Source organism: Ostrea edulis, chromosome 8 (assembly GCF_947568905.1).
Source record: "Ostrea edulis chromosome 8, xbOstEdul1.1, whole genome shotgun sequence".
Taxonomy (NCBI): Eukaryota; Metazoa; Mollusca; class Bivalvia; order Ostreida; family Ostreidae; genus Ostrea; species Ostrea edulis.
In genome coordinates this window covers 56,248,780-56,274,802 of record NC_079171.1, presented here as the reverse complement: position 1 = coordinate 56,274,802, position 26,023 = coordinate 56,248,780, and the positions used below count along the sequence as shown (strand labels likewise).

The 26,023-nt window shown below is 35.5% G+C and overlaps 3 protein-coding genes and 2 pseudogenes across 3 annotated transcripts; 2 read left to right on the top strand and 3 right to left on the bottom strand.

Moving 5' to 3' along the window:
- Positions 1–719: 719 nt before the first annotated feature.
- On the bottom strand, positions 720–4,751 carry LOC130049224 (uncharacterized). Its single transcript, XM_056146534.1, has 3 exons — positions 4,623–4,751; positions 3,636–3,863; positions 720–915 (listed from the first exon to the last, which is right to left on the bottom strand). The coding sequence occupies exons 1-3, from the start codon at positions 4,681–4,683 to the stop codon at positions 764–766; spliced, it is 441 nt and encodes a 146-aa protein (XP_056002509.1). The 5' UTR covers positions 4,684–4,751; the 3' UTR covers positions 720–763.
- Positions 4,752–12,787: 8,036 nt separating this feature from the next.
- Positions 12,788–18,584, top strand: LOC130046521 (uncharacterized; annotated as a pseudogene).
- On the top strand, positions 18,196–19,678 carry LOC130046469 (uncharacterized). Its single transcript, XM_056147725.1, has 3 exons — positions 18,196–18,259; positions 18,453–18,612; positions 19,242–19,678. The coding sequence occupies exons 1-3, from the start codon at positions 18,196–18,198 to the stop codon at positions 19,483–19,485; spliced, it is 468 nt and encodes a 155-aa protein (XP_056003700.1). The 3' UTR covers positions 19,486–19,678.
- Positions 19,679–20,976: 1,298 nt separating this feature from the next.
- On the bottom strand, positions 20,977–22,940 carry LOC130049221 (P2X purinoceptor 7-like; annotated as a pseudogene).
- Positions 22,072–25,796, bottom strand: LOC125682438 (uncharacterized). Its single transcript, XM_048923036.2, has 2 exons — positions 25,714–25,796; positions 22,072–25,495 (listed from the first exon to the last, which is right to left on the bottom strand). The coding sequence occupies exon 2, from the start codon at positions 24,700–24,702 to the stop codon at positions 23,806–23,808; it is 897 nt and encodes a 298-aa protein (XP_048778993.2). The 5' UTR covers positions 24,703–25,495; positions 25,714–25,796; the 3' UTR covers positions 22,072–23,805.
- Between the last annotated feature and the right edge of the window lie 227 nt (positions 25,797–26,023).

Genomic DNA, 26,023 nt, shown 5'->3' with positions numbered 1-26,023 from the left:
TACTGAAAGATCTCAGAACTGAAATTATTTTATAAAATACTCCCTTCCTATACTAGTACATTAAAACTAGTCTTGATTTCGAAACATTATTTCAAATTAGGATGTGACCATTACCTAAATATATAGGTTGCATTTACTGACAAACTTTGATAAAATTGCATTTTAATAACATTCATTACTTATATATTATTCATACTTTGCTTCTGGCCATGATTACCAATTGAAATTGCAAGAATGTTTCTAAGATATACGTCATTCAAAATGCAAGCAATGCAGCGTGTCGGGTATGAACATACCACTACAGGGAACTATTTTGACATGTTTCTAAATCTATAGATGTTGCCCTCTCCGTTTGATATATATTTATACCGTGTTATTTGCCAATTTATATTGTTTATAGATACACAATATGTTGAACAAATCATCTCTCTTTTTCAATCTATGTTTTGGAATTGTGCTTTGAATATAGGGTATATGTTTTAACATTATGTCAGGTATCAAAGAAAGTTAAAGGTGAGATGTAATGTGTACAATATATCCTGGCGATATATACATGCACGATGTAACCGATGACTTAGGAAGTTCAACCCCCCAGTCGCAGAATCCTGTCTTTAAAATAATATTTTTAAGATTAAATTGTAATGTAGTTCCTGAATAAGACAATGTTTCAATATGCGATCAATATTTCCTTTTCATGGCATCAAAGAAAAACACAAAAGATCGAGAAAACAAATAAATACATGTATTATGAGAATATAAAGAATTAGTGAAACCCAGGCGTACGGATACAGAGTGGAGGATCCATCCCGTGGGTGCTGCATCCCTGGATACAGGATCCGTTAAATACGTCACACAATCCGTCCTGACACAGTCCACATCGTGAGCAGTTTTCCCCGAAATGTGCATACGGGCAACCTGTTAACCAGCAGCAGATGTTAAAGCATTGTTTGATTACGTAAGTATACTAGCGATAGTAAGCACAAGAGTGTGTTTTGTATACATCATACAAAGCACGACCTGTCTACATCATACAAAGCACGACCTGTCTACATCATACAAAGCACGACCTGTCTACAGAGATACTTCTTTTAGATGAAACAATGGTGCAAGCGAACTAAGCGACATTTATTCTTTGATATGCATATTGGTATTTTGCTTTGTATTTACCGTACCCTGTGGAAGACGGTACGTAGAGTTGAAATTTCTATTTGTTTCCGGACTATGTATTTTCTTTGATAGCGATTGGAGAAAGTACATGATGTGAAAATTCTATAATGTTTTCACTGGTTTAAATGCTGCTCTTTGTAAACTTATCAAGCCGATATCGCCGTGTTCCACCACCCCTGCTTGTATTGGTGTGACAACCCTCGGCAGAATATCATATCGCGTTTGTGTTTCAACTCATGCTAGAAATACTTTTATATGTATTGTCTGCACCGGAAATACATGTAGCAAGTGCTCTCGGGACATTGTGTAGATTAAGAGTAAAACGGGGTTCCGGCAGTAATTAGATTGATTATTTGCTGTTTTTCGCCACACTCAACAATTTTTCAGTTATCTAGTGGCGCCCAGTCATTTTTCATTGGTGGATGAGAGAAACCAGATAGAATGTACCTGGGAAGAGATCACCGAGCTTCAGAAAGTAAACTGGGAAACTTTTTCACTTACCGACTCGAGAAAGATTCGAACCCGCGCCGACCAGATATGAGAGGCCGTGTAATTTTGAGCCTGATGCTCTAACCACTCGGCCACGGAGGCCCCCTGGCAGTAACTAGAAACTTGTCTATGTATCAATATTGTTTATTACATCTTATTTTACTGTTTCAATGATATGTTTTGTTGCATTCATGTTTCGTCAGTTTTCTTCATATTTTTGTTTGTCTAACTATATACTTTTGTATTGCTTATAGGAGTTTTGGGATTTGTCACTGTTCGTTATCTTCACCTTTATAGGAGTTATGAGATTGATCACTGTTCGTTATCTTCACCTTTCATATTCATCTGTCGCAATGTATTATATCCCTCATTATTATCTCATTAAACGATTATTCATATAGACAATTTGTTTTCAAACAGCTATGTGTGCTTTCCTTTTTCTTTGCAAATTAGCTACATATTGATCTTCAAAATCTCTAGTCATATACTGGTTTTTTTATATCCATACAAAGATGGTTTGCATATTCTGTATTTAATGTAGTTTTTACTCTCTGTCTCTAAAATTGCGAACATATTCTTTTTCTACTGATGGTTTGTTCTAGAAACCCTTCATAAAAATTTGAAGATAACAGTGATCGTCCTTATAACTCCTATAAAGAATCCACAAGTAAGAGTTGGACAAACACCGAGCCCTTCAACACACCAAAGGTGGGACCAGATGCCTTGGAGGAGTAACCATCTCCTGATAGCCGGTCACACCCGTAGACTCATATCTTAAACAGGTCAACGGAGTTATTCATGGCCAAAATCAATATGTAAAAGTGTGTAAGCGTTCATTGTTAGGCTCACACATTATTTTGACTTCACATGTTTCAATGGTAGCATATGGATGACCATATCGATATCCTTTACAGTTTGTTACTACAGGCGGTTTCTTCGTGTTGAACAGCGCTATCCCTCTGGTAGCTTTATTGACTGTGACATTCAGAACGGGAGTAGGACACGGTGATGGTCCCTGAGTAAATACTTTATTGGGAGAATATGACGTTGGAATAAAACCAGGGTCATTGAAGACTAAAACGGAAAATCCGACATGTACACCGGCAGCTGCAATAAAAGCTGATTGTCAGACATGATAGATAGATAAAAACCAGGCAATAATTAAAGAAACACCATGGGAACTGATATATGTACATCAAAAAGTTTTACTTTGAAGGCATACGTTTTGCACATTAACAGAGAAATATATATTTCTAAGCGTGTAAATTAATTGTAACATTGTATGCATGCGTTATATCTTTAAGGAAAACGTTGTACACGATGTATATGAATTCTTATGTAATATCATTAAATTATTTCTTAAATAATGTGATAACATGCTACACTTTATAAATGCACAATAATGACTTTCTTAGAAAATGAAATGTATATAAAGGATGTGTAATCTTGAGATTTCTACATGGGAACTGCTGTTTACTTGGAAGTATTTAAGCGAAAGAGAAACACTGGGAAATTGTTTTTTATAGAATCAAAATATTGTGTTGTGCAGTATTAAAAGAGGAGTCTATTCATAGTACGCTTTTATTTTCGACTCCAGTATCGAGACAGGATGCATGGTAGATTCCCCAATTGTACTACACATTTAGATGAAAACCTTTAGATAATATATCGAAACAAAACACGAATGAATGATCGAACAAACTATCCTTATTTACCAAAAGGTAGTTCCGTCGTAATTTCTGTTGACTTTTCATTAGAAATTCAATGCGTTACCGCTTACTTGTCACTTTTCAGTTTTCATTCAACAATCAGATTAACTTGTTAAAAATTAATCTTGTAATTGCTTATTCATAGTTCATTTTGATAATAAACCAATACCGGAAATAAAATGGTTTCATGATAAAGTTATCTGAAAGCAATGGCGAAGAAACAGAAATAAGAAGACATGTTTTGCTCTTGTTTTCCTCTACAAATCTTACATCTATTCCTAAAATGATTCTCCAAGTATGCAACGTTTGCTGATTTCCTCAAAGAAAATTTCCACCATGCCGTTATTGACGCCCAATTCCTAGTAAAACTACAGGTAGATTCATTGTTATCATACTGAAGATATCCGTCCACTGCTTTGTCTGCAGTCCAGGGCTTTTTGGGATACGTTGAACTCTGGGAGGCCTGACCTCTATATTGCGGCAATTGTGCAAGGTTAACTAAAAATTAATTTGAAATGATGTTGAATAAATATTCAATATGAATATGCCCAACTATCTGTTTCGTATTGCTTATAGGAGTTATGAGATTGATCACTGTTCGTTATCTTCACCTTTCATTGATCAGTACATAAAATGGCGATATAAAATAATTTCTGCTAAATTCGCCGTCACATTAGATAATCAAAGTTTAGTTCGCTGATCAAGTTACATTTCTTTATCCTTCCATTATTCTTACATCCCCGAAATAAAACAAAAGACATTTAGATATTTACTCCGTGCATCTATCTTTTATTGTGTAATTTTGATTAACAAGTATTTAAGGCACGTCATTGTTGTTATCCAAATAAAAAAAAACACTTAAACTGCACGTCGTCAGTGTCAGTCGTGGTAGTTCCGTGGTAGAGCGTTAGCCTCGTAACCAGGTCATGAGTTCGGGCCGCCGTCGTGAATCACGGGTCGTTCGGATAGGACCTTAAAACGAAGGTAACGTGTCGCGGCAAGCATTGACATATACGACAACCCATACTGCCCAGAGCACTAAGCACAGGTCTAAATTTGTGGTATTTCAAGAGAAGCTAGTGATATCCTAATATGAATAAACTATTCTCGATGGGATGTAAAACAAACAAAGAAACAAACAAACAACAAAACTAGTACAACAAAAATAGAATAAATTATAATTTGTTGAAAATGATACAGATAGATAGATAAGAATATAGATAAATAGATAAAAATAGATCGATAGATATGGATTACCGAAACAGGACACTGGAGTGACAGCAAGTCCAACACAAAGTATCTTCAGTAAAATCTCCATTTTCTCGATCCCACTAAAAACCAAACAACGCACAGCAAAAAATTACAGTAGTGAGAAACATCTCAGAAGCAGGGACACGGAAGTAAAAAACATTTCAGAGGCAGGGACACGGAAGTAAAAACATTTCAGAGACAGGGACACGGAAGTAAAAACATTTCAGAGACAGGGACACGGAAGTAAAAACATTTCAGAGACAGGGACACGGAAGTAAAAACATTTCAGAGACAGGGACACGGAAGTAAAAAAGCTTGCACGTTTCAGTGACAAGAACCATAAGGTTCCACAGAGCGGGTTTGTATAGTAAAATCTAAGTACTGAAAGTAAAAATAGCCCCTGGTTCAACATTTATTTAACTGCAACACATACTTTTAGTTGTTTGTTCATTTGTTTATGTCACGTCAACATTTGTTCATTCATATTCAGACATCACTGATTGTAGGTGGAGTACCACGAATTTATATCCATGTTTGGCGTTTACGGCCGTAACAGTGCGGGTTCTTTAGTTAACGTGCCAACGCTTGTCGCGACACAGGACTTCCGTTTTCCAGATTATATCGGAGAGACGCGTGATTCTCCGCCGGACTTGACTAGTTCTTTGCTGACGAAAATAGTTGACATCTCTCTTTGCTTACTTTTGATTTCTAACTGCATTTTCGGAACATATGTTTACAGTGAAAGGTGAAGGTAACAAACAGTGACCAATCTCAACTATCCCATAAGCAATGCAACACAGATATTAAGCATCTCCAGTTCACCGGTCACACCCGCCGTGAGCCCAATATCTTGATCAGATAAAACGGTGTTATCCGTAGTCAAAATCTGTACCTAGGACGGCCTAACAATCGGTATGAAACACGTCAGATAGGATTTGATTCACAGATAGGTTGTTGTGACGAACTAGATTATCATATTTTGACACCCTTGCACCTACAACTTGTTTGTTAGTAGCCTGCCTCGATTTAGAACCTGATGATACGTAGAACAAGCTCATGCGTATCAAATGCAGGTGAGAATGAAATATCGCCACGTGAATATGGAAAGTTGGCGATGGAGAATCTGAAATCATCAATTTTATCACAAAGTTCAGTTGATTTGTTAGTTTGCCGTCAATATCTATTTTTCAATAAAATGTCTATTGTATGAAGCAGAAATGTGAAATATGAAATGTGACTTGCATTATGTCTTTTGGTACTACGATGCTATATCACATTTTTTGTACACAATATTTTCTAGTACTTTTATCAATAGTTTCCTGCTTTTAAAATTCTGATAGAGTTGATACCGAGGTTTAGTTTGATAAACCAATAAACAAATTAATTCGTATGTTGTTTATATTTGAAATTTGATAAATATTATTGAAAACATTAAAACACCATCTTAATATTTTGTTTGTTCATAATGTAAAACTTATACGGTACCAATTTTGATGCACCAGATGCGCATTTCGATAAAGAATGTATCATGTATCTTATTGATAAACAAGAAATCAATCTAGGGAATATTGATTGATTGCTTGAATATTGTTTAACGTCCCTCTCGAGAATATTTCACTCATATGGAGACGTCACCACTGCCGCGGAAGAGCTGTAAAATTTAGGCCTATGCACGGCGCTTATGACCATTGAGCAGGGAGGGATCTTTATCGTGCCACACCTGCTGAGACACGAAGGACCGACCCATTTAGTCGCCTCTTACGACAAGCAAGATGGTACTGAGGAGTTATTCTAACCCGGAGCCTCATTGGATAGGGATTATTGAAGCGGAGATGATCTCAAAATTAGTTCGAACCGGAAGTTTTATATACAAAAAATTCCAAAGGGGTACAGGAGTCCTGGAATTTACATTTTATGTCCTCCTTGTTCCAAAGATGTTTTATCAAAAAGAAGTTTAAAATTCCTATGGTTCATATATTTATTAACTGACCAATTTGGCCTCTCCCTAATACCAAAACCCCTACCCCTGGGATCATCAAATTCACAATTTTAGTAAAGGACTACCTGTTCTTTTTACATATCCATTTAGTTTCAATTTAGTATCAATAACAGTAAAGAAGATGTTATTTTAGTGTGTTACAGATAAACACTATATACTAAATTTGACCCCACCCTGGGGTCAAACCCCTACCCTGGGGATCATAAAATTTTCAATTTCCGCAGAGGCCTACCTGCTCTACATCACTATCATTTAGTTTTCCTAACACATGTGCGGATCTAGAGAAAATGAATTTTTAAATATTGGTGAATTTTGGGCAGTTTTTGTCTCACCCCTAAGGCCCCAGGGGTGCTGAAGTTTTGAAATTCACAATTTATGTTTCATACCAAAGTTGAAAAGAATTGGAATAGTAGTTATCAAGAAGAAGTTAAAATGTTCAATTGTTAACATACGACGCACGGCGCACGACGGACAACGATGGACGACAAGCAATTGCAATAGGTCACCCGAGTTTACTTACCGTAGGTGACCTAAAAATACAAACACAAAACACATAATTAAAACAAAACACACAAACAATGCTTTCAGGAGCAGCTGACAAAATACAAAACTAACAACGAAACAAAGATCTATAAAAAGGCAAAACATATATTGGTGTGTTTTTTTTCGATGTAAGTAAAATAAAACCCCTGTAGTGTGTAACAAAGGACTGTGATTTGACTTCCGGGATATTTGAACGTCGTCAACAGAATTGAAATTTTTAAATGTTTTGGAGTGAAACCTTTGACAAATATTGATTAGAGCTAATCACATTTCAACAAGTCTCTAAAACAATGAAAACAAAGATACTACATACATAGGGAGGAATATTACAGTATCATTACACTCCATATGGTAGAAATAATGTTCTGTAGATATCAAAATAATATCATTCTATCCTCAGAAATTTGAACAATGAAATGTTGAAAGTAGGGGAGAGGGAACCCGGAGCTCATTTCATACTTGCAATGAAATTCTTGACAAGAAAGAAAAATGGATTTAGGGTATTTCTGCCCAAATCTCAATATCCTATACATCGTAGAAAAGGGGAGGGGTAGTTCATTGCACGTATTCTTCAATTCGGTACTTCAAACACCAGCTACATTTCACTACTACTTTAAAAATGAAAAAAGGAGGGTGGGGAGGAAATCAATCGAACTTTGCATATAGAAAATATGTGATTTGTATGTAAAAATAACGTAAAAAGTAAATTGTAAAAAGGGGGAGACCAGGGCCCCTGCCCACCCCAACCTCGAATTCAATATGACTGGTATAACGTTTGCAAAAAAAAAAGTAATTAGTTTGCGGGTAATTTATTTTCAAAAATACCGCGTAGGGTGTTGTTTTTCTGGTGTCGGCAGACGAGATAGGTAACATAGAACGTTTCTGACTGCGTTATTCGGCATCAAATCTGTAAACTGATTTTTAATGATTTTTATCTCTATGGTAATATATAGTGAAAATAATTACCGGTGTGATACCTTGAACAGTATGTTCGTGATGTTCTAAAACTACCGCGAATGAGAATCACTTTGTTGAAAACATGGATGCATTATAAACTTGAATTCAGTATAAGCGTGAATTCATTATAAGCGTTGTTTGTTTGTTTTTACGCCCCGTCAAGAACATTTTACTTATATTCCGATGTCACTAGCTGTAGGTGAAGTACCACAAATCTAGACCTTTAATTATCACACAGGGCTGTAGCAGTGAGGGTTCTTTAGCGTGTCAACGGCTGTCACGAAACGGGACCACCGTTTTTAAGGTCGTATCTGAAAGACCCATGATTCTCGCTTTTAAATACCTCGTATAGCGTTTAACGAAAAAGCATTCACTACCTATTTTAATGTCTTAGATTTGATGCGGCCATGGCACGAGCGGGGATCTAACTCACGAGCTAACTGTTTCAAGGTGAACAAATTACCACTAAGCTGCCGCAACCGCAATCTGATTAAAATCAGATCTTATGATCCGCTCGCAGTAGAGATCTACGTGAGCGGATCCTAGGATCTACGTAGAATATAAATATGTCTGTCTATTTGTATACACTTCAACTTGCAAAGTACTAAATGTTAGTTCATAGCTTCAAATTAAACTCCTAAAACAAGACAGACAGACAGACAGACACAGGACAATAGGTGATCGGAAAAGCTCATTTGTTGAATTTATGATTTTGAAAGAATTTAAATCTGGGACATCAGAAATATTAATTTTAGAACATAATTCCAATGTTATTTATTACAATTGTTATGATTGGACAAAAATAAAGCTTCGCACTTGTAATCAGTTTGTGAATAAAATGTCCGGAGTTTACACATCGATAAATTCTTCAAAAAGAATGTTTAATCCTATATAATAAAACTAACGTTATGTGTTTATATAACATTTCATCAAAGGACAAGGGACGTTATTGACTATATACCGCCGATATTTTTTTTTTATTTTTTCAACTTTCATACTATGCTTAATTATTCTTTTTATTTACACAACTAGGGTGTTCTTCTAATCCCACTTACATGAACATGACGTAATATTTTATTATGACGTCATGAATATACGATAAAGGTGAGCTGTTTAGCGGAATCTGTTGATTTGAAATAAATTATGAATACACTTTAGCAAAAACAAATACAAAAATCGGACCAAAATTCGTTTATTTTCGGCAAAAATGGGTACTGATACGTTATATCTCAAGAGCTAGATAGTTGGGATGTCTGTTACTTTTTTCGCTAAATTTTATACCATCTTTAATACAAATTTATCAAATATAATGCATAAAACTTGTTGCAAATAATATTGACGCGTTTGTGCGTTGTTTTTTTTTTTTTTAAAAAGTAGTTTTCTTACATCAATTTTAACGTACGTACAGGTATGTATATATGATGCATGTTGAAATTAAATATTACTACATTAATAATTAGTTATTGATTCCAAAGGTTCTTAAAACGGTTTAAATTAAAAGAAAATAGCAGCAAATCATTATTTATATCTTCCAGCGAGATGTGGTTTCTTTAAAACATCGAAAACCTGTGATCGATTTGAAACTTTGACCATTGTTGTGGCAGATTTTTTTTCTATATCGCATATGATTGATTGATTGAATATTATTTAACGCCCCTCTTGAGCTCGAGAATGTTTCACTCATGGAGACGTCACCACTGCCGGTGAAGGGATACAGAAGTTAGGCCTATGCTCGGCGCTTATGACCATTGAACAGGGAGGGATATTTATCGTGCCACACCTGCTGTGACACGGGACCTCAGTTTTTGTGGTCATCTGAAGACCGCCCCATTTAGTCGCCTCTTACGACAAGCAAGGGGTACTGAGGACCTACTCAAACCCAGATCCACACGGGATCATATATATATATATATATGTGTGTGTGTGTCTCTCTCTCTCTCTCTCTCTCTCTCTCTCTCTCTCTCTCTCTCTCTCTCTCTCTCTCTCTGTGTGTGTGTGTGTGTGTGTGTTGGTCTATCTACATTTCTGAGGTATTATATATGTTAACACACCAACAGACTTAGGTATGTCTGAAATACCGAGGTACATTTTCCGTGACCTCGGAATGTATACCTCTGTTTTGGGGTATATATTCTATGGTGATTGCGTGGTTTCAATATCTCAGTTACCTCGGTATGTCGTCAGTTGGCTGAAAGGTGTGTGACCTGCTTCACTCGACTCATATTTTACCACTTTCAACTTTTTACACACGCTTTGCATATCCTTTATCGTGATTGGCTGATTTTTGATTGGTTGACTAGCTAAAACTCGGAACTCGTTTAAGCGCTTCTAGACTCCTCGGGATTTTACGACTTGGATCACAACGAAAACTTTTAAGGTAAGAATTTTCTGTAGACATTTTTATAATGTAAGAACACATTATATATATATATATATATATATATATATATATATATATATATATACCTTATATACCTTTGACAAAGATTTATAATTCTACAAAGTTATTTAAGATTTTATTAGGAAATCCATGTGTTTTATCGTACAAAAATGGCGTTCTGTTTAAGCAAATAGGATTTTTAATTTGAAGAATATTGTTAGAAGAAGATCAAAACAATATTTGAGATCAGTTTTAATCAAAAACTGGAGTTGGTTAGGGTATCCTTCGATTTGTATGCGTTCAAAAATTTTCTCTAACGAGAAAATTCGGACGGTGAATAACGAAATAAAAAAAAGTTTTCTTATATTTCTTATAGAATTTTAAGAATATGGTATATATATATATATATATATATATATATATATATATATATATATATATGGTACAGCCATAAAATCTAACTTCTAGTCCGATTCCATTCCAGGCTCTTGATTATGTGCAAGTTTGGTATATTTGTTCTGCATTCATCAAGTTATTCAGTTCTTAAAGAGTTCATTTTTACGGAGGATTTTAAAGTTAATTTTTATGACAATGGTTTCTTATACATTTTTGAAAGTTACTCTTCGTTTGTTATGTCGAAACTGGTCTTGGAAGATCAAGGGTATTTTCTTCAAATTATCAATGTTTGGTAAGATTGACTTGTGGAAGAAAATATTTGAAATACATATCTTGAAATCAATATGTCTTTACTTCAAACTGTTATACTGATATTTTAATAGAATTCACATTAAAATCTGCATTTTGAAAAATCAGTGTCCATGAAAATAGCCAATAGTGCATTTGAGATATCCCTATATTATTTTAGTGAATTATCAAATACAATTTCTAAGCAAAATTTTGATATACAATTTAAAGTTGTATGACCCGATGTTCATGTATTATTTTTGTACATAATTACTTTAAAGAAGATTAATTACTTTATAAAGTTATTAACTTTCCCTTAATTACATGCTTGAAAACATCTGCATGTAAAAGAAAACAGTGCGAATATTATTTAGAAAGTAAATATAGTGGCTACATATATAAATCATCCCATAATAGACGTCTATAAATAGACCCACGCGCGTCAGGGGAATCCCAACATGATGTATTAACTCATACGCAAATGTCTAGTTTTAAGGCTGAAAGAGCGTAAAACAACGAATTACTAAGAGGTATTTGATATTTTTATTTCTATTAAACTTATGGTACGGTACTGTTATAACAAAATACACAGCATTACACCGATGATCTGAAAGTTTGAACTGGTCACGTGACTGTCACTTGAAATGGCAGACTGACGGGGTTATTTGTAAACACCGATTTAAAATCAATTATTTGGGTTAAAACAGGTGAAATAATTTATGATAGGTCGTACAGTCTCATAACTACATACGTGCGATGATTTAATAGCGTTTTTACGAGATGGTAAAAAAATATTGTAATTCGGACCATAGTTTTAACAAGGCCAAAACAAAAACCGGAAATGCGTTTTTACGTAAAATCTTCGGGACTACGTTTACACTCTAAAGAATAAATAAAAGCTATCCATTAAATAATTAGATAATTGTCATACACCAAATTCACCATGAAGACACTTTGTGATTGTCTTAAAACACATTCAGTAAGATATTTAAAGAAACACTAATATAAAACGTTAAATCGGCGAGTATCAATATCGGACATCGCGGGACATATGTTCCGGACTACATTTACACCCACCCAAACAAACAGGTGAAAAATAATATGATAACGTATAATTCAAGATTTGAGGGGGGGGTGTACTTGTTATAGAGCTTATAGCTTTTAAAATGAAACGTCAACATATGATTTTCTTACGCAAATCCTTTTTCTGGGATAATAATCTGTAAATTAGAAATAATTTGTTCAAGGTTTAGTCCATAAAAATTGGGGGGAAAGACCAATATTGATATCAAATGGCATTTTCAACAGTATTCCTTTTAACATGTGTGGGCTCACAAGGTGTACATTATGAAAATAGTTATTCCAATTTATTAAAGGCATACACGTTACTTTTTATTGAATTTAATTCATGCAATTTATTACGAATTATTGTTGTTCATATATTATCATGCCATCGTGGAAAATTACACAATTTAAATCAACTGTTTAAAAAAGATATTGAAAATCTAATTTTCTTATTTTTATTTCTTTCGGGCCGCTTGTAAATCCTTTATTTAAATGAGATCGTACCACGTGACATTGCGAGTCACTTCTACACTATAAACAAATATGGCGTCGGGAAAGCGTGGGAGACCATTTGGAAGTCAGTTATCTTTATCTGCACGGAAAGAGAGGAAAAGAATGATGGATAGAGAAAGAGGCAAAGAAAGGATTTTTATCGGAGATCATGTTGAGAGGTGGAATCGACTGAAGGAAGACTTAAACCTTATGTACAACCATGAAGTTGCGGGTTTCTTACTGGGCAGGTCTGTCTTCTTTTTCTTTATTTTTGTAAATTCAGCTTTGGAAATAGTCACAATTGAAATAATGAATAAGAAATTATGTGTAATTGTCAAATGCAGTAAGTTAAATTCGCCGAGAGTTTTATAGTTAAAGTCAAACGAAGGGAAGTAGAATTATTTCTCTGTTTCAATTTATTTGATGTGTACGTGTGAGGCCCCCGAAGGGGTACAAAAATAGTTTCATTACAAACTGCCATATACCGCTCAAACTTTGTATCTTTAGTTATTTTATTCTTAAAATGAATAAGCAATATACACTATAATGGGTTATTTCAGTTTTGATCCCACCAATTTTAGCTGTTATTCCAAATAGGTTATATTTACATTGATTTGAAAAGAAGAAAATTATTTTGCTAAAAAAATTGAATGCACCCCAGTCACTTGAGTTTTTCTATGACCCTTGATTTTGTGAGGTTACTCCCCAATGAATAACTTAATTCATCTCTGGGATCAATGTTCTCTACAGTACCGATACAGAAAAATAAAAATGTTTACTTTACAAGGTTTTTTTTTTTTTTGGCACTGTAGATTTTGTATGTGTATCCCATTTGGACAAGGTCGATCGTATTCCTGTTTTAAATGAATTGAGTCTCATCAAGCCAATGATAATTGTTGATGATAGTAGCAAGTATTTTGTTTTGATAAAAGGAAGTTTCAACTGTTCTTCAATTTTCAACATACAGTATACTATAGGTGCATTTTTAATTGATTTTGCAGTTATGAACATAATAAGGGAAGGAAGGTAGTGTCATCAACCCCAATGCATGGTCTCAAACCCATAACAGAGTTATTAAAACATCCAGCTGGCATTTCAGATATCTCATCTGCAGAATCTGGAAAAACATCTGATCTGTAAGTTTGATATAATGTTTTGATGTGTAGAACTCGCGATTCTATTTACCCGAGTGTGTTAAAGAGTTTTAAAATCCTAAGTTAGCTCTGTTCATATAATTTAGATACACATGCAGTGTAATTAATGTGGATTGCCATAGTCAATATTGAAATTTCTGTTTTCATTCAGGGCAATGTCCGAAATAGAACAAATGGAAGCAGGACCATCAGGGAGCGAAGTACCCCAAACCACCAAACAGGCTATTGAAACTTGTGCTTTTCATTTTATAGATAAAATTTCTTTGAAATTGATGCAGTACCTGTAGATTTATAATATTATGTCTTCTGATTGGTTAGCTGATAATATATGAAAATGGAATTCAAAGTTTTAGAGAACCTCATGACTATCATCACTGGAAAGACAGATTGAATTGTTGTATATATGCAATTCTGACTTTTTAGGAAAAAGGGATCAAAATACTCAGCGTCATTCTTGGATCCTTTGGAGTAAGTTTCTTTAACATTTGTTTATTAAATTTGATATTTTTATTTCTTATTGTCATTGACTAAATTTCATATATTTATAAGGAAAACTAACTGCATGATTCGGATAGGTTTGTTTCTGTCTAGTTTCTTTCTTAGTGTATAGAAATGTCTTAGGACTGATCCATATTATAGATAATTTTAGTTATAATGTTTGGATGCTGTACAATGTGGCAATACCAAATTTGGTGTTATTAGTCCTGTATTCATTGTATATAAGGTGTTTAAAATAAATGTGTCCAACATGCAAACCCTTTACAATTTTTCTCGAAATCTTTTCATTACTAATTATTTGTGTATAAGCTATATTTCATGGAATTTTTCTCCATATCTTTAACCTTTTTCATTTCAGAATAAGTATTAACATATCAGAAGAAGTAGAGGACTTGGAGGAAAGTGATGATGAATCATATCAATCAAGCATCAACATATCAATTGGGTAAAGTTTATTTAGTGGAATATATTCTTGGAAATTGACGTCAAATAAAACAAATTGATTAGAATCATTATAAACCCCTTCAAAAATATTATGCAGGGGTCCATTGTATGTCTAAACTACCTATATGGATCATTGCTTGGCTTATTTTTCTGAATGAGTATTCAAACCAGACTAGCAGATATGGGTGCTTCTGTGGATACTGACACTGTATTGAGAGGCATGCCATCAAGTTGCTCCTACAGGGAGATTGGGTGGTTAGAATAAATTTAGTTCTGTAACTGTTATTTATATTAATTACAGGCCTAAAGATATTACTGGAATTGAAGACTGTCCTGGTGTGGAGTCTGTGTTTCCAACTATGGAGGAAGAGGAGGAAGAAGAGGAAGAGGAGGAGGAGGAAGCTGGTCCCTCTATATGCAGAGTTCTTACAGAAGAGGACTTTGACCACCTGATCGAGAACAAGACTGCCCTTGTGTACTTGATGCAATTGAAAACATTGGCCAACAAAAAGGTGGACTCTTTGTGTAAAGTCAAAGGATGTGGTGAAGGCATAGAGATGTCCATAAAACATGTTGGGTCAGCAATATATCTGAAATGGGTATGAATATTGCCATATCAAACTCGTGTTATATGAACATTGATAAATTATATGGAAAAATGTTTCAAGAGGCAATACATGAACATTAAAAGCAAACAATTAATATTTTTAGATTTGTCGAAACTCTCATGTCAGCCTGTCTTGAATAAGGGCCTTCATGGTGGAGACCTCATGATTGCGTCATCCATTCTATTTTCGGGAAATAATTTCAGTAAAATGGAATTATTTGCCAAGTTCTTGCAAATGGGATTTCCCAGCCAGTCATCGTTGATTAGACTGCAGAGAAGATACCTTGTTCCCTCTGTTGATCACCTCTGGAGTCAAAAGCAAGAAGAATTTATTGCAGAATTGGCCAACAAACAACTTATTCTTCTTGGTAAGATGCAGAACTGTTTGCTACTATATAATGTAGATTTCAGAGAGGAAAGAAAAATTCCGTTTCATTTGTTTTTTTTGTTGTTTTTTTTACAGGTGATGGCAGAATGGATAGTCCGGGCCATTGTGCGCAATTCTGTACTTATACTTTAATGGAGAATGGTAGCAAGAAAATCCTATCTGTGAATACTCTAGACAAGCGAGAGACAGAGAAAAAGTGGAAACCTGGAAAAGGCTGGATTTATAAGGGGGATACAAGAGGTACAGGACAGTGGATTACAAATAGCAGAGATAGTGGCAGATACCCATATCCAAATCGGTGCCTTGATGAGTAAGTACAAATATTTATAGATTTTCAACAACTTTGGTTTGCAGTTATATCCATGATTATTAAGATGTGTTCTTATATACGGGGAAGGATTATCCTGCAGTCAAACATAGCCATGATGTGTGGTATGCAGCAAAGAACCTGGGAAAGAAGTTGCTTTCAGTATGTACACAATATTTAAAACATCAGCTTTGGATGCTAGTTGCTTAAAGAGACTGGTAAAATTATTACAAAAGAAAAATGACTGAGTCCTGCTTTTTCTTCAATAATTGAAGTGGTGTTTCATTGTATACTGTCATGGATCATTTACATATGCCTACAATTGTATAATGTTTATAATAAGCTCTCTTGAGCTGAAAGTGCAAGTGAGCTATCTGTTCACCTTTTGTCTGTCTGTAAACTTTTTTCATTTTCATCTTCTCCAAAACCACTATACAAAATTCAACCAAACTTTGTACAAATCATCCATGGATGAAGGGGTTTCAGGTTTGTTCAAATGAAGGGCAATGCCCCTTCATAGCAATTGGCCCTTCATAGCAGAGATAATCACAAAAATGTAAATCTAGGGTGGGGTAATTTTAAAATCTTCTCAAGAACCACTTAGCCAGATTGGCTGAAATTCATGAAAGCTTTCTGACATAGTGGAGATTCAAGTTTGTAAAAATCATGAATCTCGATGTTAGAGTAGGGCCACAATAGGGGATTAAAATATGTAGGGAATTTTTTAAAAAAATCTTCTTCTCAAGAACCACTGGGCCATATGAGTGTAGATTTACCTGAAAAAGCTTCCTGGTATAAAGTAAATTCAAATTTGTTCAGATCATGGGGGGGGGGGGAGGGGGGGAGCCACAATAAAAAAAGTTCTCCAGTTTCAATCAAACTTCGATAAATCATCCTTGGGTGAAGGGGATTCTGGTTTGTTCAAATGAAGGGCTATTCCCTTACAAAGAGGAGATTATCATGAAAAGAAATATAATAGGGTGGGGTAGTATAAAAATCTTCTCAAGAAGCACTGAGCTGAAATTTACATGAAAGATTACTGACATAGACCTAGGGTAGATTCCAGTTTGTACAAATCATGGTCCCGGGGGGTAGGATGGGGACCACATTAGGTAATAGAAGATTTACATGCTGATACAAAATAAAAAAAATTAAAACATATCTCTTGCACTGTGTAAACTAGGGCTTTTATATTTTGTATATACATTTCTTATGTCAACACCTTTCATGTGATGCAATGGTGTGTTTGATCTTGTGACCTATTCACAATATTTCTTGAATTATTTATGATGGATCTTTTGTAAATAGATTTCTGATGACAAGATCTTTCATTTTATACCATAATGCATGACCTTGGTCTTATTCAGAACAGCAAGATCATGTCAATCATATTAGTGTTGAGGCACATCCCATGTTAGGTGAATTCATTTTCACTTATGTCATAATTCTTTGGAGCTAGGTTGGGGCCACAATATGAGGTCAAGAATTTTCATGAGAATACATATTGATAATATAAAAAAAAGGTTGCTTAGGTGAGCTATGTGGCCCATGGACCTCTTTATGAAGATTTTGATTGTAAAATTATGTTTATATTACTAATTTATAGGCAGGTCAAGAAAAAAGCTGTAAAGAGTTACAAAAGTGGTCTAAATACATTGTTAACCATTTCTGGTTTACATGCAAAACTGCCAACAACCTAGATGAATTCATGGTAAGTTTTATAGTGTCAGAGAGATTCTACTTTACAGTACATTTTCCTTGGAATTTCTATTTACAAATTCCAATGCACTGTCAGTTTACAAAACCTGCTGGAAAACTGGAAGCCTTTCTTTCCAACTTGCTCATACAATTCCCCTGAAAGGTATTTGAAAGTGGCATGAGGACCATCTAAATTTTGTGCATTACCCTTACCATATAATGGAATGCGATAATACGTTTGGATTTTGTGCATTTCCTTTTACAATCATTAATTTCTATTTCTAGGGGATGTGGGTTGGAGTCTTGCACCATGTAGTTGGAGAGCACGAGTGGTATTTGCCCTATAGTGAGAATGGCATAAGCATGTGCAAGCATGACCCTTTAACAGGAGAAGAAACAGGGGACAAGGAGTTCCTAATAAAAGGCAGTCCAGCTCATGAAGCTTTGAGAAAGATTATTTTAGACAAGAGACTTCTTCACAACATACCCTATTACCTGAATTTCAGGTACGCAATATTTGTAATACATAAATGTGTGTCAGTCAAAATATGAAATAATGTATTTGCAACATGATATATAATGAATACATGTTTCTCAATGTACACAACATTGTCTTTCAGAAGCACTGCTTGAAAGTTTCCACAACCACATGCTGATGTACAGTTCTAAGAGGTTCGCATACACACCTCCTGTCTACAGAGCAAGGAGTCTTTTGGCAGTACTCGACTATAATGAAAATGTTGAACGAGAGTCACTTGTCAACAAAGATGGCACTGTCAGGTATTGACCAATTTTTAAAAGTTTTCTCTACAACTGCACATCATTAAGAAAAACTAAATGCATAATAATATAGAGCAGAAAGGCCTCTACCAAAATTATAAATTTCATGATCCCCAGGGTAGAGGTCTGACTCAAGGGCGGGGTCCAATTTGGTATATATAGTGTATATGTGCAAAACATGTAAATGATATTTGCTTTAATGCTATTGAAATGAAATGGATATTGAGAAGGAGTAGGTAGTCCTTTACCAAAATTGTAAATTTTATGATCCTAGAGGGTAAGGGTTTGGTTTCAGGGTGGTGTTGTTTATTAATATTTGCACTAGATAGTTCTAGAAGGTTATGTTTACTTGTCATTGACATCTTTGACCGAGATTGTTCTAGATATCTGCTATTTTTAGTAGAAAGGTTACATAATGGTTGTATCATGGTTTCTCAAGATTATACTAGAAAATGATGTTTATTTCATTGACACCTGTGACATAGATCGTTCTAGACTCGGTGTTATCTTTAGTAGAAAGATTACGTAATGGTTGCATCATTGTCTAGAGGCCTCTTGTTTTTATTTAGTGTTCACTCAGTAGTATTGATATTTATAAACGTATATTAAAGATGACATTTCTTTTTCAGGATGCAGAGGACTTTCAATAAAAAGTCAGGTAGATGGACCGTGTATGCAGTTAAAGAGAAGAAGAAATACACACATGTGTTGTCCCTTTTTAGAATTGTCCTACAGAGACGCATAGAGGATAGAGAAGGGCTTCAGGGAAGAATGGTTCTAGAAGTGGGAGATCCGAGGCGGATATCCAAAACAATTGCCCCCGTCTTACCATCAAGAACGGAAGAGAAGAAATCCCGATTTAAAGACTCATAACTGGACATTTATATGATTGGTCTATTGGCATGATTCACCTGGTTGTAGCTCAATTTAGTTGAAATATTAGTAGAACTTGAGCAGTGCAGTGGTGAAGTGTTTGACACCAATCTTGCAGTATGTACATGTATGTTAATATTTTATTAAATCCACTATTCCAACATCTGATATTTAGATAAATTTTAAACAAGTTTTTAACCTTCTGAGTTTGTCTGTTCATATGTGCTTATTATGTGAGACTAGTATTTTAAGGTTTTTAGCTCACCTGAGCTGAAAGCGCAAGTGAGTCTGATCGTCTGTTGTCCCTAAACTTTTCACATTTTCGACTTCTTCTACACAACCAATGGGCCAATTTCAACCAAACGTGCCCAAAAGCATCCTTGGGCAATTGGCTTTCAAGTCTGTTAAAATGAAGGACCATGTCCCTTCAAAGGGAAGATAATCACAAAAATAGGGTGGGGTCATTTTGAAAATATTCTCAAGATCCACTAAACCAACCAGAAAAGCTGAAATTTACATGAAAGCTTACTGACATAATGCAGATTCAAGTTTGTTCAAATCATGAATACGGGATCAAAGGTTTTCATGCAAATATATGGAAAATCTTTAGATATGGGCCAAGGTGTGACTCAGGTGAGCGATGTGGCCCATGTGCCTCTTGTTTAAATCATGGTCCTTGGAGGTTGGTTGGGACCACAATACAAGGTCAATGATTTTTAAACAGTAAATATATAAGGATGGTTTTTAGGCATTCAAGATATGTGAATTCATTTTTTTTTTTATAGCGCAATGAATTCTTGGGATACAGCAGGGTGCTAAAATGATGGTCATTTTTTTTTCCAAATTCAGGCTTATTTCTTTGGTTTACCATTGTACACAATGATAAACCAAATGATAATGAGGCATTCTGAGGATGTGTTTATTCAAGCTGGGTATTGCTTTGATGTCTTGGGGCACAATGCGAGGTAAAATATTTTATGTGATTAAAATTGCAGCAAAAAATTTTTTTTTAAAAGTCTGACGACAGTAGGGCCAAAGTGATAGTCTTCCATGGACCTCTTGATATAACACTAAGGCAAACAAATTTGAGAAATTGTATGAAGCACTGGTACATCTTTGGTTTGCTGATAGCAAGCACAAACCAGTTTGTAGACTCACCAGACTTGTATCCCAATCCATGAAAACATGGTATAATAAGGGGGAAGATCAAATGTTCAATGTCAGATAAAAATCCAAATTCAAACAGTCTGGGGAAAAGGATTACAAATCCATTCAATTTATGTCATCTTTACATCCAAAATAATTAACATTATATTTTTCAACATTCATGACATTAAGTTTGGAGGGGAGTTTTGATGACAAGATTTTTGTCAGGCATTAAACATTTGATTTCATCCCTAAGAAAATCCATTTTGTAAAATCTCCAGTGAAGAATTAACATTTACTGATGATGTTTGTTGAAACATGTAATAACAAATTAAAGACTTTTAAAGTGTTGACATTTTTTTTTATTTTGATGATGTATGAAACTGTAGGCTTGCTATTACAAAAAATTATCAGGAAAACAAACTTATACTAAAAATATTGTAATTAAAACCAAAAGTTTCACTATCATGTAGTGTCTTACAATCTTGAATATACAAATCCACAACTAAAATAGTTTTACAAATGGTACAAGAAATCATCCTAAACGAGAGGGGATGAAGCCAATGTACTGTCCATACTGGTTGGGATACTTGTCGCGGATCGCCCAAGTACAACAGCTAGGGATGATCCACCGAACACCCACTCCAAGGCGTCCATGGTGCCACAAGATAAACTGTCGATAGGCAGCATACCTCTTTCCTTTGTTGTAATCTTCGTCCTGTGGCAAGGCGAGGACATCTTGTCTGTACATTTGGGCAATTGTCAATACAAGTTCATCCAGAATTAACAGCTGGAAGTCCTACAGTAAAATATACAAGTTTTTTTTAATATGAAAATCCTCATTACAAACACATTATATCTTAGAATATACATATTTCACATCAGTTTTCATAGGATGTTGCACCTATTAAAACGAAATAGAAATACATCTCACCGGCAGCTGTGACTGGCACTGGTTGGGAGGTCTGCCGCAACAGATCCTCTCAATCTGTGTGGGCATATCCCGGCACATGAGGCAGGAACACCAGCTTGGACTTTCTCCACCAGGTACTGGATGAAAACCACCCTGTGGTGCTTCCTGGTCAATTAAGTCTAACAACAGACTTGGGTGCTTTCCCCTGTTTTCATCAGCAGTTCTTTTCTGCTGGCATCGCTCATTTGTTCTATACGCGCCTGCAAATACATACTTTATTTTTTTTTAAAAATCAAAATGAAATTATGCAAAAGTAGCACATTTGAATTCAGAACAGCTCAATGATATGTAAATCAATTTACATGTGCTTGATAAAGTTTTTACATACTCGGAGATTTCTCTGCCTGTCCTGCAGTACAACTGCTGCTACGTCTCCTATATGTCCGCCTCTTTGGCCTCTTCCTCCTCCACGTCCACCCCTTGCTCCTCTTCTGCCTGCTGGTCGTCCTCTTCCTCTCCCCTTACTCCTCCACGCCTAACAGGACTAGAAGTTGAGCTTGTGTCGCTCATTTCCACTCTCCTCTGTTGTCTTGGACGTAGCCGTCTCTCAGGACTTGGAGTTGCACTTGAACTTATCTACAATATCACAAGTACAAAATAATTTGTTTTCTACACATTGTTAACTTAGGATGATATTTATAAATGATAGATAGTATCATACATGTAACTCTAAATATGCCAGTCATGAATCAACATCTCTATATTATGTGCAGGCATTGGCTACATAACTTTGGTATTTGTTGTAATGATATAAAAAACTGAAGCAAGAAAAAAATTGTTACTACCTTTAAGCAGCTATAGACTATAAGAGTTTACAAACACACACACACATATACAAAAATTTACATACGGAGAGGGAATTAACACTTGATCGTGCTTTAATAAACTTTTTTTTTATTTCTCCAAGTAATAAATCATTCAAAAATATAATAAAATACACACAAAAGCATATAAGATATTTACATTTCATAAAAATATCGCATAGCTATAATCGGTCTCTTACAATTCCCCCTCCCATGGCCCCATACCCGGTAACAACATTTATACGAACGTTTATTTCCATCTAAAACATATTTTGCTTGGGGAGTGCCTCAATTCTCGTACTAATAAAGAACATACAAATGGAAAATAGCTTATCTGTCAATTGAATTGGTCATTTTATACATTATTCTTACTGAAAACAACACTGCACACAATTCTTACCTCGTCTTCCATCTTCAATCATTGTGTTAGTTTTCCCGCGCACATGCGCATAGCGGTCAAAGGAACTCCGGCTTCCTGAATATTCACGAGAACAGCTGTCTATTTGTAATAGTTTCATTTCTGTTTTTTTTTTCATTTAATCTCTAGGATTTAATTAGCAAATTTTGGTGAAGATTTGTATTTTATCTATATAAAGATGTATGTAAATTTAGATTGGTTTAAATTCACACGAAAAAAAAAAATAATTTGGTATCAGCGTGTATGCCTTTAAAATAAATAATTACATATAATTAAATAATGGGTATACAGTCTATGTTGCTTATTACAGCCCATTTGTTTTGGGAAAATAATAATTATTAAGAAAAATAAGATGGAGGAATACATTTTCATTAATGCTGATTATATGTGTATGGGGTACTTACTTTTGAGAAGCAATAACAATGAATATAGATAAGTAACCAGACAATATATTCAGTCCTTCAGACTCGGCATCCATTTCCGTTTTCACAGCAAGTGTCTTCTGCTTCATAAAGAAAGACAACTCTTATAGACATTAGTGGCGGATCCAGAAATTTCTCCCAAAAGGGGAGGTGAATCGAAGACCGCAAAATAACAAACAAATTAATGACAATTTTTGGTTGATAATGTTCAAATAAAGCCCACCCACTAGATCCGCCACCGTAAATTATCTAGCTGATAAAAATTATCATTTTAAAATATCAGTGGTCTGATCTTCCCACTCCACACACTTTTGAAATGTCAACCACAGGAGTCGGCGGTGTACAACAGTTGTAAAATGTAAACGACCAGCGTAACTACACTAGTGAAGCTTGGTGGCTGTTGTTTACATTCTAGACCTTTACAGATAAAACTACCGACTCCAACTTTGAGTTTATTTACTACTGTAAAGGTATGTAATGAACATGTTTCAGACATGTAATTAACACTATGTAGAGTTGTGTAATTAACACTGTAGAGATGTGTAATTAACACTGTGTTTATAGATATTGGATTTTCTTCACTTTAGCAGGGAGATACTCAGCCACAAAGAGGTTGTCTCTGATGTCCACACATAAACCTGATGGAGTGTCTAATTCACAGTGAATGTAACGAAGGAACTGTCCGTCCTGATCTAGGATGTGGATACGGTCATTCTCATGGTCTGTTGTCAGGATGTGACTCTGGCTGTCTGTAGTGATGCCGACTGGAGTAAATGATAGCTTGGTATTAGAGGGATGACCAGTGTATCTAAATCGGAGTTTTCCTGACTGATTGACCACCACTACTGCATTAGCCCTACAGTCAGCCACACAGATATCCAGGTTCTTGTTCTCCCTGATGTATTTAGTGTTTATATCAGATGAATAGAGAGGACGACCCTGATCATCAAACTGAATGCTTTGTTTCTCTGTGGAGCCGGAGTAACGCACGAATTTGGATTTTTTTCTATCATCACTGACCATGGTAACCAGGATGTCATCAGAGGCGGTGCTGCAGACATTAAGAGGGTACCACCCCTGTAGTGTGATTACGGTCTGTATCTGTTTATTCTTAATTAAGTTCACGGTGTTATCATTATAGTCAGTATAAACAAGATCTCCGTCCCGTGTCACTGCTATGTCCCGCGGCCAGTCCCCTGACTTGGTTTGTATTGATGTAAGTAGTTTACTCTGGAGGTTGAGCAGCTTCATGGTTTCGTTATTCCCGCGTGTCCAGACTTGATCTTCACTCAGGCAGCTAACACTGTATAGATAGTCATACCCAGTGTCTATGGTGGCGGTGACTCGCGGCTGATCAAGCAGTGGTTTGACTGGAGGAGACGATACAGCTTCTGCTGATTTCATTGTGTCTCCATGGTCTGTGGTAATGGATAATGGCGGCAGAGAACCAAACATTTCATTGAGCTGATCTTTGTTTATTTTCTGAACAGACAAACTGGGTACTGTAACTCGGACTTTAGGTGGTAATGTTCTAAATTCGGAATTCCTAGATTTGTAAGTAGAGGTTAAAGAGACGTCATTTGATTTTAGGATTTATTTCAAGTCGGACATGATCTGTTTGAGTTCCGCCATTTTCTGTGTGATTTCATCTGTATTTTTATTCAGGGTAGATAGGTGTTTGTTTTTCATCTCCTGAATGTCGGATTTCCGCTGGTTGACAATGGCGGTGATTTCCCGGTGTAAGATTTCTCCTTGTTGATCGGCAATTATTGTCAGTTCTCCGTAATTTGTTTCTAATTCGGCTTTTTCAGTTTGAACATCGGACGCCATTTCTTCATATCGCGGGTAAATTCTGGTCTCGAGTTCTTCCAGATCTTTCTGTAAACTTTCTGTTTTAGAGTTGAGTTTTTCCAGAATATCTGATGTATCGTGACCTTCATGTTCACTTGAGGAGGCGCAGGTAGAACAGACAGGAATGTCACATTTCTCACAGTAATGTTTACAGAGTTCGTCGGCGTGGTCTGGACATTTTGAGTAGTTAAGAGACTTTCTGTATTTATAGGGTACGACATTGTGTCTTATAGACGAATCCGAGAGGTGCTTCCCAACACAGGTCTGGCATAGATTTATATCACAGCGTTCACAGTGACTCTGTAGGTGGGCAGTTTTACAGACGTCACACAATAGGATAATCTGGGCTTTGCGGAACGGGTCCATTTCTGATGTCCGGGGTCACATGAGGAGTTCACTGTTAATTAAAGTAGGGAATTTAGATTAAAGATTTAGATATGTTGAAACACATGACCAGCTAGAATTACAGTATGTTATATAAACTGCGATCATTTATATACAGACATGAATGTATTGAATTACACCCCACCCCTTTCAGAAATGTATGAAATTATTATGAAAATGGGGAGATTTATCTAATTGATCCCAAAAATATGGATACATATTTTGTCTTACCTGAAAATCCAACATGGCCTCCCTGTTCTTTCAATCTTCCGTCTAGTCCTGTGATTAAATACCTGTGCGGTGCGTCAGCCTGTATACACTTTCTGTTTAAATAGAGTTTTAAAGTTTGTTTTGACCTAGTTCATACTGGGTAGCGATGTCAACATTGACGTCAGAAGATAGAATTGTTTCAATGTATGTATAAATACCTTCATTATAGTTTGTGTGCAAAAATACTTCGCAATATCAATTGTGCCTCTGTGTGTGTGTGTGTGGGGGGGGGGGTGGGGGGGGGGTTGTTCATATAGTACATGTAATAACT